Source organism: Magallana gigas, chromosome 2 (genome assembly GCF_963853765.1).
Source record: "Magallana gigas chromosome 2, xbMagGiga1.1, whole genome shotgun sequence".
NCBI classification, from domain to species: domain Eukaryota; kingdom Metazoa; phylum Mollusca; class Bivalvia; order Ostreida; family Ostreidae; genus Magallana; species Magallana gigas.
In genome coordinates this window covers 6158620-6171087 of record NC_088854.1, presented here as the reverse complement: position 1 = coordinate 6171087, position 12468 = coordinate 6158620, and the positions used below count along the sequence as shown (strand labels likewise).

At 31.9% G+C, this 12468-nt stretch overlaps 1 protein-coding gene across 1 annotated transcript in view; it reads right to left on the bottom strand.

Moving 5' to 3' along the window:
* Nucleotides 1–12366, bottom strand: part of LOC105331269 (collagen alpha-3(VI) chain) — a 30787-nt gene extending 18421 nt beyond the window's left edge. The window contains exons 1-3 of the mRNA XM_034447198.2: nt 11498–12366; nt 4391–4633; nt 2427–2576 (exon numbers count right to left, since the gene is read on the bottom strand). Coding sequence (XP_034303089.2) covers nt 2427–2576; nt 4391–4633; nt 11498–11567 — 463 coding nt within the window. The 5' untranslated portion in view covers nt 11568–12366. The remainder of the gene's footprint in view (nt 1–2426; nt 2577–4390; nt 4634–11497) is intronic.
* Nucleotides 12367–12468: the final 102 nt, after the last annotated feature.

Genomic DNA, 12468 nt, shown 5'->3' with positions numbered 1-12468 from the left:
CTTTCTTAGATATGATAGCTTAATGATAGGGGGACAGGCATATATAAGCATGCCCATATTACCATGCCTAGCCGAGATGGGATAAAAAAAAATTAAGTGATGGTTGTTTGTTGCTCGAACTAATGACCTTAAGATCTTATTCCTAAAGCTTTCTTAGATATGATAGCTTGCAACTGCCCCACAGGTTGCAGAACCTTTATGTGTAAATGTAAACGTGCCTACTTTCCGGGTAAATACATTTGCAAATTTCAAATCACAATCTTATCATTAAAAAGAGATTGTATAAATAACATAATTATATACTGTAGCTTAATAAGGGAAAACAGAAAAAACATTTCCAAATAAAAAGCTTGTGGAGTTTTTTCTATCAATACAAGTGTTCAAATTTGATTGTCAGTTACATCATTAGTATTGAAATTATGATATTCAAACATTTTTCCCATTTAAGAGGCCTTTAGTAGTCTATATAGAGATAAATGAAATTTGGCTTCTAGTATACACAATTTGAATTTGAAAGGCTTTTGACAAAATTAACGTCATTTTCATGAAGACCAACACATTTCATCAAACTTGGCACAACCTTATTATGATAAATATGTTTGCTAGACCAATTTGTGAGTTTATATTGTTATTTTTTTCCATTAAAGAGACTGCGAAACGAAAAATGATGAAATCTGGCTGTCCACCATTTTTAATCTTTATCGCGATCAACATATTTTGTTGGACTCAGCACACCTTAGTTATGATAAAATGCTATGCTGAACCAATTTATAATCGTTTGTTACCTCAATTTTTAAGACTGAAGAGAATTATGGAATTTGCCTATCGACCATTTTGACCGCCATGTTGACCTAATTAGCGCCATTTTTGTCATAGCAAACACATTTTTCATACTAAGCACGCCTTAATTTTAATTAATATGCAAAACTAACTTTGCTGGACTGAATTATTATTGTTTTTCCTAGTTTAAATATTTTAAGGAAAAAAATTATAAAATCTGGGTATCTGCCATTTTGAATCGCCATGTTGACCTTATTAACGCTTTTTGGGGAAGGCCAGCAATTTATTTTTAAACTTAGCATACTTAAGATATGATGAAATACTAAGCTGGATCATTTCATTATTGTTTGTCAATAATGAAAAGACTTTAAGAAAAAAATATAAAATTTGGTTGTCAGCCATTTTGAATCGCAATTTTGAACTACTTAACTCCATTTTCATGAAGGCCAGCATATTGTTTTGGAATCAGCACACTTTAATTATGTTTAAAAACCATGCTGGACCAAATAATGATTATTTGCCGTTAAACGTTTTTTTCCGACAAAATCGGACTAGACTATTCATTTTAAAGGAATCATTGGAATGTGACATCAGTTGCCAGCATTAAATGACTTTACGGGATGCCAAAAGTACAACATGCATTTAATAATTAGGGTGCTTCGATACAAAATACTGACGAATGTAAAAAAAAGAAATCATGATTTGAATTATTATGTTATTGTTAAATGTTTAAGTCTGAAGTTAAATACATTAACAAAATGTTTATTACTTATAAAACTATTCATTAAAGGGTTTCATGAATCTGTCACTGCATAGTTAACAGAAATGGGATGCGGTTTGTATACAAATAGTGAAGTTTGTCGGATGCAACAAACGGGCATAACTGTGATCGGCAGAAGCCGATTAGAAAAAGAATTTGATTAGAATTCTTTTACACCTACGGATTGAAGGAATTAAAACAAATGGCTCGAGGTCGGGCTATAAACTATTTCATATGTTCAATAAATGTATTTTTTTATTTGATTAAATTTGATCAACCGCTAAGAAAATTTAACAATCATGAGTATATTGTATATAAATATATTCTTTGTTTAATTCCATGAAAATGCCTTTGGTTATATCTTTCTTAAAGCAGTTTTGACAAATATGCAAAGTACAGGTTTGCAGTTACGTGTAAGATAAAAATACATGAAATGAACAAAACATTTATTTCCCATAAACCATTTACATCAACTGTATCAATATCATATAGACCTGACACTATTAGCATTAATTTCTCTTATGTGTAGAAAATCTACATTATTAATTGTGTGTTTATCGTTTTTCTTGAGCATTACTTAAATCTCCAAAATAAAAGTCATGTTGAACAAACTTTAATAGAATCAGGGAAATAAGTTGATAGAGCTAATTTAAGAATTTGCTTCGTTAAATTCCATTTAAAACTTTTTTTCCTGATTTGGGGGGAGGAGATGGTGGATTTGTATGAAAACATATTTTTCAAATGTATTTTCTTAATTTAAACCAATTGTTAGCAATTGTTGAAAAAGAAAAAACCTATAGATAAGTTCATGTGAATTACACTTTGAACACCAAATTGAAACTTTTACAATGACAATTAATTCGTATCAACTAGCCAGACTACTTACAGTAACATCCAAGTCTTTTACAAGCGATATAATCCGCTGGGGCTGATCCACACCCTCCAATCGGTTTGACACAGCTTCTGTACCGGACAAGGTTGTGGGTGGTACAGTCTCCAGGACAAGAGGACCAAGATCCCCAGCTTCCCCAAATTGCTAAAAAAATTACAAGCATGCGATAAAAAAAACAAAGTTTTCCTTTTATACCAAACGTTTAATTAAACTGTAAAAATGTATTTTAAGGGAAAATAAAGCGGAAAGGAAAAATTGATATAATGGCATAGTCATTCCAAGTTTAAAAAAGGGTTTAACAGAAATAACATTTTGAAACTCTTTAATACGTGAACAAACTTGTCTTTTTAGTACAAATAGACAGGTTGACATTTCATGTAAATAATTTTACCATCAGATTGTTAACTTTAAAAAATACATTCTTTAGCGTTGCTAAGTATGAAATAAATCAAGAGGTGCTCGAATGAAACTTCCCCGAGATTTGTTCGGTTCCTGTGAAATTTCGAGCGCAATTATAAATAGTAATGTAAATACTGGTCGTTTTACATATCTTATCCTACTTTGATTTCTGGTAAAGCATGAAAATCTATTAACAGATATGTCTTATATCATCATCTAGCGGTTATTTGAATTTAACGATATTATTCAGATATATTATATAATAAACGATAAATGATAATATTCAGAACAGAGTTATCGTTCATGTTCAACCACTCTACGCGTGGCTGAAAATAAAAACATTGGGTTGCTTAATACAATCATAGCCATGTTTGATTCTTTTGGTGTGCAAAACCATGCCTTTTAAAAAAAGAACGGGTGCCCATTACGTACACCCATAAAAAATTGTCGTTATTCAATCGTTCATTAAAAAGTCTCGGGGAGAGTGTTTCTAACATATGATTTCCTTTTATTTTTTTTTACCATGAAAGGTCAACTTCTGTCCAAAATATAAAGTAAATTGACCGGATAGTCTATATGTTTGCCGTGTTAAAAGTTTGATCGTATGTCCAAATCACTCCCGACATTTTATATTGGATTATATAAGAAAATGGGCATTTTCATTTTCAATTTCATAAAAAGTACAAACATACGATTTTCTTTCAATTTTCAGTGATGGAAGGATAACTAACGTTTAAGTTTGAAACGAAATTGACCGGATAGTTTTTATGCTATCCGCCCTCATAGTTTGCCCCAATAAACTTGTCGTGCCAGCCATTTTACATATAGAATTGTATTGAATAAAAGGATGTTTACAAATCAAATTTAATTTTATTTGTAATAGATTAAAATACCTTATTTCCACTCACACAGAACATGAAAGAATCGCGCATATGTTTTATTTTGCAAATTATACTTTTAATTTTAATTATTGACGCTGCAATAAAAATGCACGACTTTTTTTTGGTCAATTGTCAACTGACGTCATCATATAGCGTTGATTCCGACGTGAATAGACCGCTTCTGCGGTATTGCTCTCTTGCAGGGCAAATTGATATACTTTGCCGAAGTTTTAGTTGGTAGATAATTAAATGACGTAATGACGTACTTGAAACAATTGATGCTGCTTCATCTTTCACGAAACTATGTCATTTTGCCCTGTAAAAGAGCAGTACCGCATTTACCGCAAAAGGGTCTATAACGTCGATTTTGAAGAAGCAGCTAAACGATTGAAATACTTCTGAGCGCTATGCTTCCAATTCATTTTACTAAAAATGATTTTTATAAAAGTTTTTCTAAAAATAAAAACGTTACATGATAACCTGTATATTTGAACATTTCACTTTGCATTTGCGTTTCACAACAGTAATGCGCATAATTTTAATCCGCGACCGACCTTAAATACAATGTTGTCGAAATTGTCAAAAACCTTTTGTTTACGTTTTCAATTAACTTTTTAAAGAAAATCTGATTAGTCAAGATGGAAAAATTCATTAAAATATAGCTTGATAAAAACTTACACCTGCAGTAATAAGTCCAGGCAAGAGTTTTTGTTGTTCCGGAACATGGGTTAGTATCTAGCCATGAGTTTTGCGCTTGTATGGTGCAATAATAGTTGTAGTTACAGTTTGTTCGAATCTTGGAGGTGACAGTTGATCCACTATACCAACAGTAATATCTTCCGTAAGTGATGTCGATGTATTCTGACGAAGAGCAGGAAATAGAGCGTGTATCTCCCTGGGTCAGGGTATAGGAGATACTCTCTGAAAAAGGAGCAAACAGTCTGAAACATTTCAATTGAAAAATGGTTATGCTTTAATAGGAGTGATTTTAACAAAAAAGAATCTCATTTTCAATCATTCAATCATACGTTAAGACAATACAACGCCTAGATACAAAAAGAATCTTATTTTCAATAATTCAATCATACGTTAAGACAATGCAACGTCTAGATGGACTCTTCTTATATCCATTAAAAAGTTGCTTGAGATTCTGATTGACAACATCTATGTAGTTTTTGGAACTCAAGTCTTCCAACAATCTATTGGAATTCCCATGGGTACCAATCGTGCACCAATGTAAGCAGACCTATTTTTGTATTCTAATGAAGCAGAATTTATTCAAAAACTTGTGCGTGAAAAACAATAAATAACCCGCTGTGGCCTTCAACTCAACATTCTGGTATATCGACGACGTATTTTCAATTAACAATTGTTATTAGTATTCTTACGTCGACTCGATATATCCCAGTGAACTTGAAATAAAAGATACCACTGAGTCTGTGTCATCTGTTTCATTTTTGGATCTTTTACTTGAAATGGACATTGATGGTAACCTAAAAACAAAACTTTATGATAAACGCGATTACTTCAATTTTTCTCCTGTCAACTTTCCTTACTTATGTAGCAATATACCTTCACCACCCGCATATGGTATTTTTGTCTCTCAGTTAATTCGATACGCAAGGGCATGCTCTTCGTTTCCAAGGCAAGGCAAGCTACATGTACTAACAAACAATTTGATAAAAGAGGACTATCAACAGTCTCGTTTGAAGTCATCTTATGTTTTCTTGCAAGTTCTATGGTCGATACAACGACCTTGTCAGCAAATACAATCTTCCACTGGGTCGCATGCTGACCGGCATTTTTTTATACTTATAGTTAGCCCATAATTAATCACCTAATGTCTCCGAACTTTTCCGGGTTTTTTCGATTACGACAAAGAACGCACAGCGGGCTTGACTTGTTAGCAGGGGATGCTCGCTCCTCCATGGCATCTCATCCTACCTGTAATTTTTGTTGAGGTCCGTGTTTACCTCTTTTCTTGTTTTGTATTTATCCTTTGAACTTTTGATTTTGAAGATTTTTTTTATAATTTATTCACAAATTATGCATGTACAATCATAACATAAAAAAAATGAATGAAATTGGAAACTCGTCACCATAGCAATCGTCTAAAATGCTTATTGATATATCAATTCATCTTGGTATACTATTGATTGTTCGTTTTTATGAATTGTGGGATATTTTTGTCTAAAGTTAACTTTCTTGAGTCTTTTTTGATCGTGTCTTTTAGAAAGAGAACTCTAATGAAGTTTTATCATGAGCTTAATTATATCAATTATATCACACGTGTGATGAATTACGTGTCAAAATTGTATAAAGTATTAAAATCATAAACCATCATGGAAAAAATAAATATATCACCATGCTGCACATTTCCTCGATTTTACTCGAGATTTTAATTTTGTAGGTATATGAAGATCAAATGGATAGAGATAACAAAAAAAATCTGCTACCGACAGACCTTTTGTTCTAAATTGTTCGCTTACACTACGGTTTCTTCCGTTTTCATGATCTTGATAATGAGCACACGGCGGGTGCGACCGGTCAGCGGGGGGTGCTTACTCCTCCTAGGCACCTTTGTTTTTTAAAAAGGGTCGTGTTGCTCAGCTTTAAGGATTTTTAAGATGATTAACAATTTAAATTTGTTATTGTCATTTTCCGTTAGACCTGATCCCACCTCTATCTTTTTAGAGGTCTTTGTTGCTCAGCTTTAAATTAGTATTTCGCTTTGTTTTTTGAGGTGGATGATTAGTTTGTTTTTTTATTATCATTTTCATTAGACCCTCTCTATTGTTATAATAAAAACTACAAAAGCACTATAATTTTGTATTTTTTGTTCGCATTCATAACTTAAATTGACAAAAGTCATAAATATGACTCTTAATTGATCCAACAAAATTAGTTGATAAAACAACACGGTTAAGAATGATTAAACATGCATTCCCATTTCCTTTACAGAACTGCTCTGTTAACCACATGATTATTGCACCATGAGATATTTAACAATGTGTTAAGATTAAGTGAAGATACGGACACAAATCTACAATAGAGACAGCCACCGCTCTAAAATGTATCGGATACGTAGGATTAAATACACTTCGACAATGAGCATCTATATCTTTAAATCTTAATCGTTTAAACTGTCGACCTCAATATACTTGTAACACTAAATGATAGATTAACAACTTTGAAGTACAGTTAATAAAACATAATATAATAAAATGTTGTCTAATAACAGAGAGCTCATGACATATTTAAAATAAACCACAAGGAAAAAACTGTTTATAAAGGAAAATCTTGATGTAGAAAAATTCATCGTCGTAAGAAAATAATTTTAAGGTCTAATATATATAAAATAAATCTATCAATTTAATTAGCGTTAATAAAGTAGTTAAGGGAATTCTGTCATTTTTACGATAAGGAAATTATTTATGGGTTATTTATGGGTTTCCCAGACCAAATCCTCTTCCTCACAAAAAGCATGGAAAGTGTGATTTTTGTATGGTACACGAATCGGTAATAATGGGGAGGGAAATTTTGTTATCCAAATAAAGCATCAATCTATGCATGACTACATGTAAACTCACTTTTACATTCTAGTACAATAATCCGCCAAGATATTTTTGAAAAATGTTGAAATGAATATGATATTACTTTTCTTGTCGATACTCATAGTTCCCAGAAGTCGAACAATGTTGGGCCAAAGAGTGGGGCTATGAAGCAATGTTTAACTCCTACTTGAGCAGTAGCAGGGGTGTTGCTATTATGTTGATTTTTTTTTTCAATTTGCGGTAAAACATTAGAATTTTTTGGATTTGGTCAATCATTTATTCATTGGTTTGCTACAATATACACGGATATATCATCTGCAGTCTTAAATAATGTTTTACTGATATTTTAAAGATTAGCAGAGAAGGTCGCCAAGGGAACCACTTTCACCTTTCATTTTTATTTTAACGGTGGAACTCCTCAGCGCTCAACTTACGTGGGTTAAAAAATACTTGGATCCACAATGTAAATCCTCATGGAAAATTTTAATAGCGGATAAACTCGAAAAGTGAGGATACTCAAATATATATAAACTTCGTAAAAAAGGCTTGTCGACTGCCATACAAGATTTTAGCAATTTTTTGGCAAAGCGTTATGCACGCGTGGAGCGAAATTATGCAGCATCCTACCACAGCCCCATCAGAAATTCTACGCCAACCACTATGGCACAATAATGAAATATCAGTTAATAAGCAACGTGTTTGTAAATCTTATTGCATCAATAAGGGGATATTCTTTATCAATGATCTTATCGATGACGGCGGTAATTTTCTTTCATTCGAAAACTTTCAAGAAAATGTCAATGTTCATACTAATTTTTGAACCTATAATGGGTTAATATCAGCCATCCCAAAACATTAGAAAGATTTGATAAAGAATGCCTCGAGAGAAGAAATATTTGATGTCAATTATGAAAAATTAAAAAAGGCGCAAAAGGCATCAAAACTTTTTTACACTATATTTTTATCATCTGTCGCCGAAACCCCTGTAAACGTAAAACACAAATGGGAAGAGAGAATGTCCATAGAAATTGTAGAAAACGAATGGGAACAATATTTGACGATTCCTCATAATGTCACAATGTACACATAATTAATAAGTTTTCAATTCCAAATTTCACGTAGAATTCTGTGCACTAACTCTCGTTTATTTATATTCAAAATATTAGAACTGAAATGTGTTCATTTTGCCATGAAACTAAGGAGTAAATAAGTCATCTTTTTATGGTTGTCTGCATGCACGAAACAATTGAATTACAATACAGGAAAAACTAAAGAACTTGTGCGATATTATTGTATGTTTTAATGAACAAACAGTCATACAGTAGAACACGGTTATAGTGAAAACACTTATAATGAATTGACGCTTACAGCGAAGTGAATTTCATTCCGCATGACTTCATTACATGTTGTAAACTTGACGGATATAACGAATTACGCTTACAACGAAGTATAATTGCCCGTCCCTGTGACTTCGTTATAAGCTTGTTTTACTGTATTTGGATGCAATCATGTCATTCCTGTATTATATAGAGCACTTAATCTATTGATATTGTTAGCAAAAAGGTTTATTTATATTAACAGATGTCAGTATATTTTACCTTCTACAAAATCACTGTTTGAATACATTAAATGTTTTAGATATGTTGATATCTACTCTTCCCATTCATTGAACAAAAATATTAGTTACTCGACTTTCCAATTTCATTCATTTTTTCATGTGTACGATTGTACATGCATGGTTTGTGAATAAATCATTAAAAAAAATCTTCAAAATCAAAAGTTCAAAGGATAAATACAAAACAAGAACAGAGGTAAACACGGACCTCAACAAAAATTACAGGTAGGATGAGATGCCATGGAGGAGCGAGCATCCCCTGCTAACAAGTCAAACCCGCTGTGCGCTCTTTGTTTTAATCGAAAAAACCCGGAAAAGTTCGGAGAGGTCAGGTGATTAATTTTGACGAACTATAAGTATCAAAAATGTCAGTCAGCATGCGACCCACTGGAGGATTGTATTTGCCGGCAAGGTTGTTGTATCGACCATAGAACTTACGAAAGAATTTCTTAAATCGAGACTATTGATTGTCCTGTTTTATCAACTTGTTTGTCAGTAGCTTGCCTTCGAAATTGTTAATACGTAGAGCATGTCCTTGCGTATCAAATTAAATGAGAGACAAAATCTCCATATGGAGGTGGTGGAGATATACTGTTACCTAAGTAAGGAAAGTTAACTAGAGAAAAATGAAGTCATCACGTTCATCATTAAGTTTTGTTGTTATGTTACCATCAGTGTCCTTTTACAGTCAAATTTCAAAATATGAAAACAGATGACGCAGAATCAGTGGTATCTTTTACTTTAAGTTTACTGGGATATATCAAGTCTTCATTAATATTGAAATAACAATTTGTAATTAATAATACGTCGTCAATATACCTGAATGTTGAGTTAAGGGCCACAGCGAGTGATCTATTTTTTTTCAAGTTTTTGAATAAAATTTGCTTCATATGAATAAAAAGGTTTGTTAACAAAGGGGTGTAATGGGAGTTTTAACATAATGTTGGAAGAGCCAATTTCCCAAAATTACATAATGTTGTCTATCAGAAACTCAAGCATCTTTTTATACCCCCTTCATAGTACCTGTAAGTACAATCCAAATGGTTTTTAACAAAACAGTAAAAGTGAGTAAATATACGTGATACAATTTTTTTATTATTAAAAAAGCAGCTGTCATGATGTCAAAAACAGCGTGGGGAATGGTTGTATAAAGTGTAGAAAAGTCGTACGTTTTGATGCTATTAATTTTGGTAAAATTTTGGGATTTCAAATACCCGGTATTCTAAAAGTTCCTTTGAATTCTTAAGTATCCACATCTAATTCACACCGCCTCTGGAATATACTGTTAAAGTTTCTCCTTATTATTCAATCATTAAAAACATTTTTAAAATTGACCATCTTCAAGAAAACTATATGTGAAGTATTCAAATTCCTACGCTAGTTGCCTCCTCTGTCCTTTTTTACAAAAATATAAGTCATTCTTCGATGGACAATTATTTTATATTAATAAATGTAAATATAACTTTCATGATTAGTGTACATTATTTAAGAAATGAACTCAATGTCTACCCAAGTTATACTCGTATAACCTGGGTTGGGGCAATTTACGCTTTATAATCCGCGAAGCGGATTATAAAAAAGCGTAAATTGCTCCAACCCAGGTTATACGAGTATAACTTGGGTAGATATTGAGTTCATTCCTTATAATTTAATTTTCTGGAATTTGCTGTACAAATTGACTCCGTTTAACTTTTAAAAATGATATAAATCTGTTCAAAATTCAAACGTAACGTCAAGTGAATTAGTACGTTGGTGCATTGTGACGTGTCTTGTGACGTGCAAACCAGGTTATACAAATTTAACTAAATTTTTCCAATCAAATGCCGCGTTACAACCAGAATTAAATTATTTATCACACAATCTATTAATTATTTATTGTGTGTCTGTGTGTATGTGTGTGTGTGTTTAAAATGATGTAATGGTTATGCAACACTTACACTATATATCTGATTGCATTCGTGTAGACTCTGATTAGTACAGATGTGTGCAGTGTTTGCTAGTGACGCAAGATTTATGTCAGTATTTGCTAGGAAATGAAGAACTGTATACATGTACACTAGTTTCTTCAGAGCTAAGAGACAGGTTAGCGCAGTGAAAATTCAAGTTATTCCATTACCGAATATCTTTGATATATGGTAACCCATATCTATTCTATTAATAGTGAGCTGAGGAATTTAGCTGTATAATTAGAAAATAAAATTTTTTTTTAACAAAACTTAAGATAATCAACGATAGGAACTAGTATTACCTAAAGAAGTGTTTTATCAGAGAATTTAGAAAATGTATTTTTATCTCTCATCAATGTTTTGTATTCCCGTCATTAAAATCGTTGCTTTTTTAAATCAATGACAAAATGACATTTATTATATTGATATTAAATTTTTTTTAAAAATCCAGTTTTGAACTACAGTTTTAATAATAATCTGAAAAAAATAACTACATTTTAAGATAATATAAATGAATGTTCATGAATGTTTAAGCCTTTTTGCTTTTAAAATTATCAAATTATGTTTGCGGAAAAAAAGATAATAAAGACACAAAAGGGTGATTTTACACTTTTTAAGGATTTCACTAAGCTAACTTCTTTTTTCACAAAAAGTAAAATGTAAAACTCACCCACTGTTTGAATGATGATCACACATAGGAATGCCTTCATTAAACCTAAGAAAATATACATTCTTCCCATCTTTAAAATAGATGCATTGTGTTCCTGTCTTTAAAATTATTGCCTGTTTCGTAGACTACAAATGTGTTCTCGAATAATAAATTGGTCAAAAATGTAAAACACAATTACGCAAACCCAGGGTTAAATAGACCTCGACTCTGTATGAAAAATATCTATTATCTTACTTCAAAGCCAATCTCTTGGTACTTGGGTACTTGCGAAACAAGGGAACAAGATTCGGCAAGCGCAATTTATAAAACTCAGCTGGAGGGCAATGTCTGTAATGCAGTGACTTATTTAACATGGCCCAAGCACACTGGTAGTTGACCGTCTGTAGCGATGTGCATTTTAAGACCTTTAACTATTCGCCATTTATAGTACAGATAATTAAAACGGTCCTTTAAAAGTGATATGATCGCAATATTTTTAATGCTACCTTTACAGCACATTATCAAAATCATCTCAGAGTCTTGATTACCAAATTGGATACATTTCGTTTAACTAAATCTGTCATTAGTTGTAAATGAAACATAGATGTAGGATATTATTTCTCGTTAGAAACTTTTACACATTGCTGTGTCATATAAAAGTAAATTAAAAAAAAAAGAACTAACGTTTGTGAGATAGTTTGTGAATGTACTTATATTCAAGCCATAATTTATGTACCAGGCATAAATAATTTTGATAATTTCTCAGTTCATGTTTAAACTGTAACCGAATTCCAAATTTAAGCATATTGGTTGCATGCACCATTTGTTCCAGATGATCAACTTAGATAACATTCTTATTAGGGATTATATCTAACACATAATTAATCAAGAACGCTCTGATTTTTTAATATATCTGAGATATACTACAAATTGCAATTGTCAAATCGACGGCTTTTAGCTAATCAGTTTCATATGTTTAAATGATTGTCAGG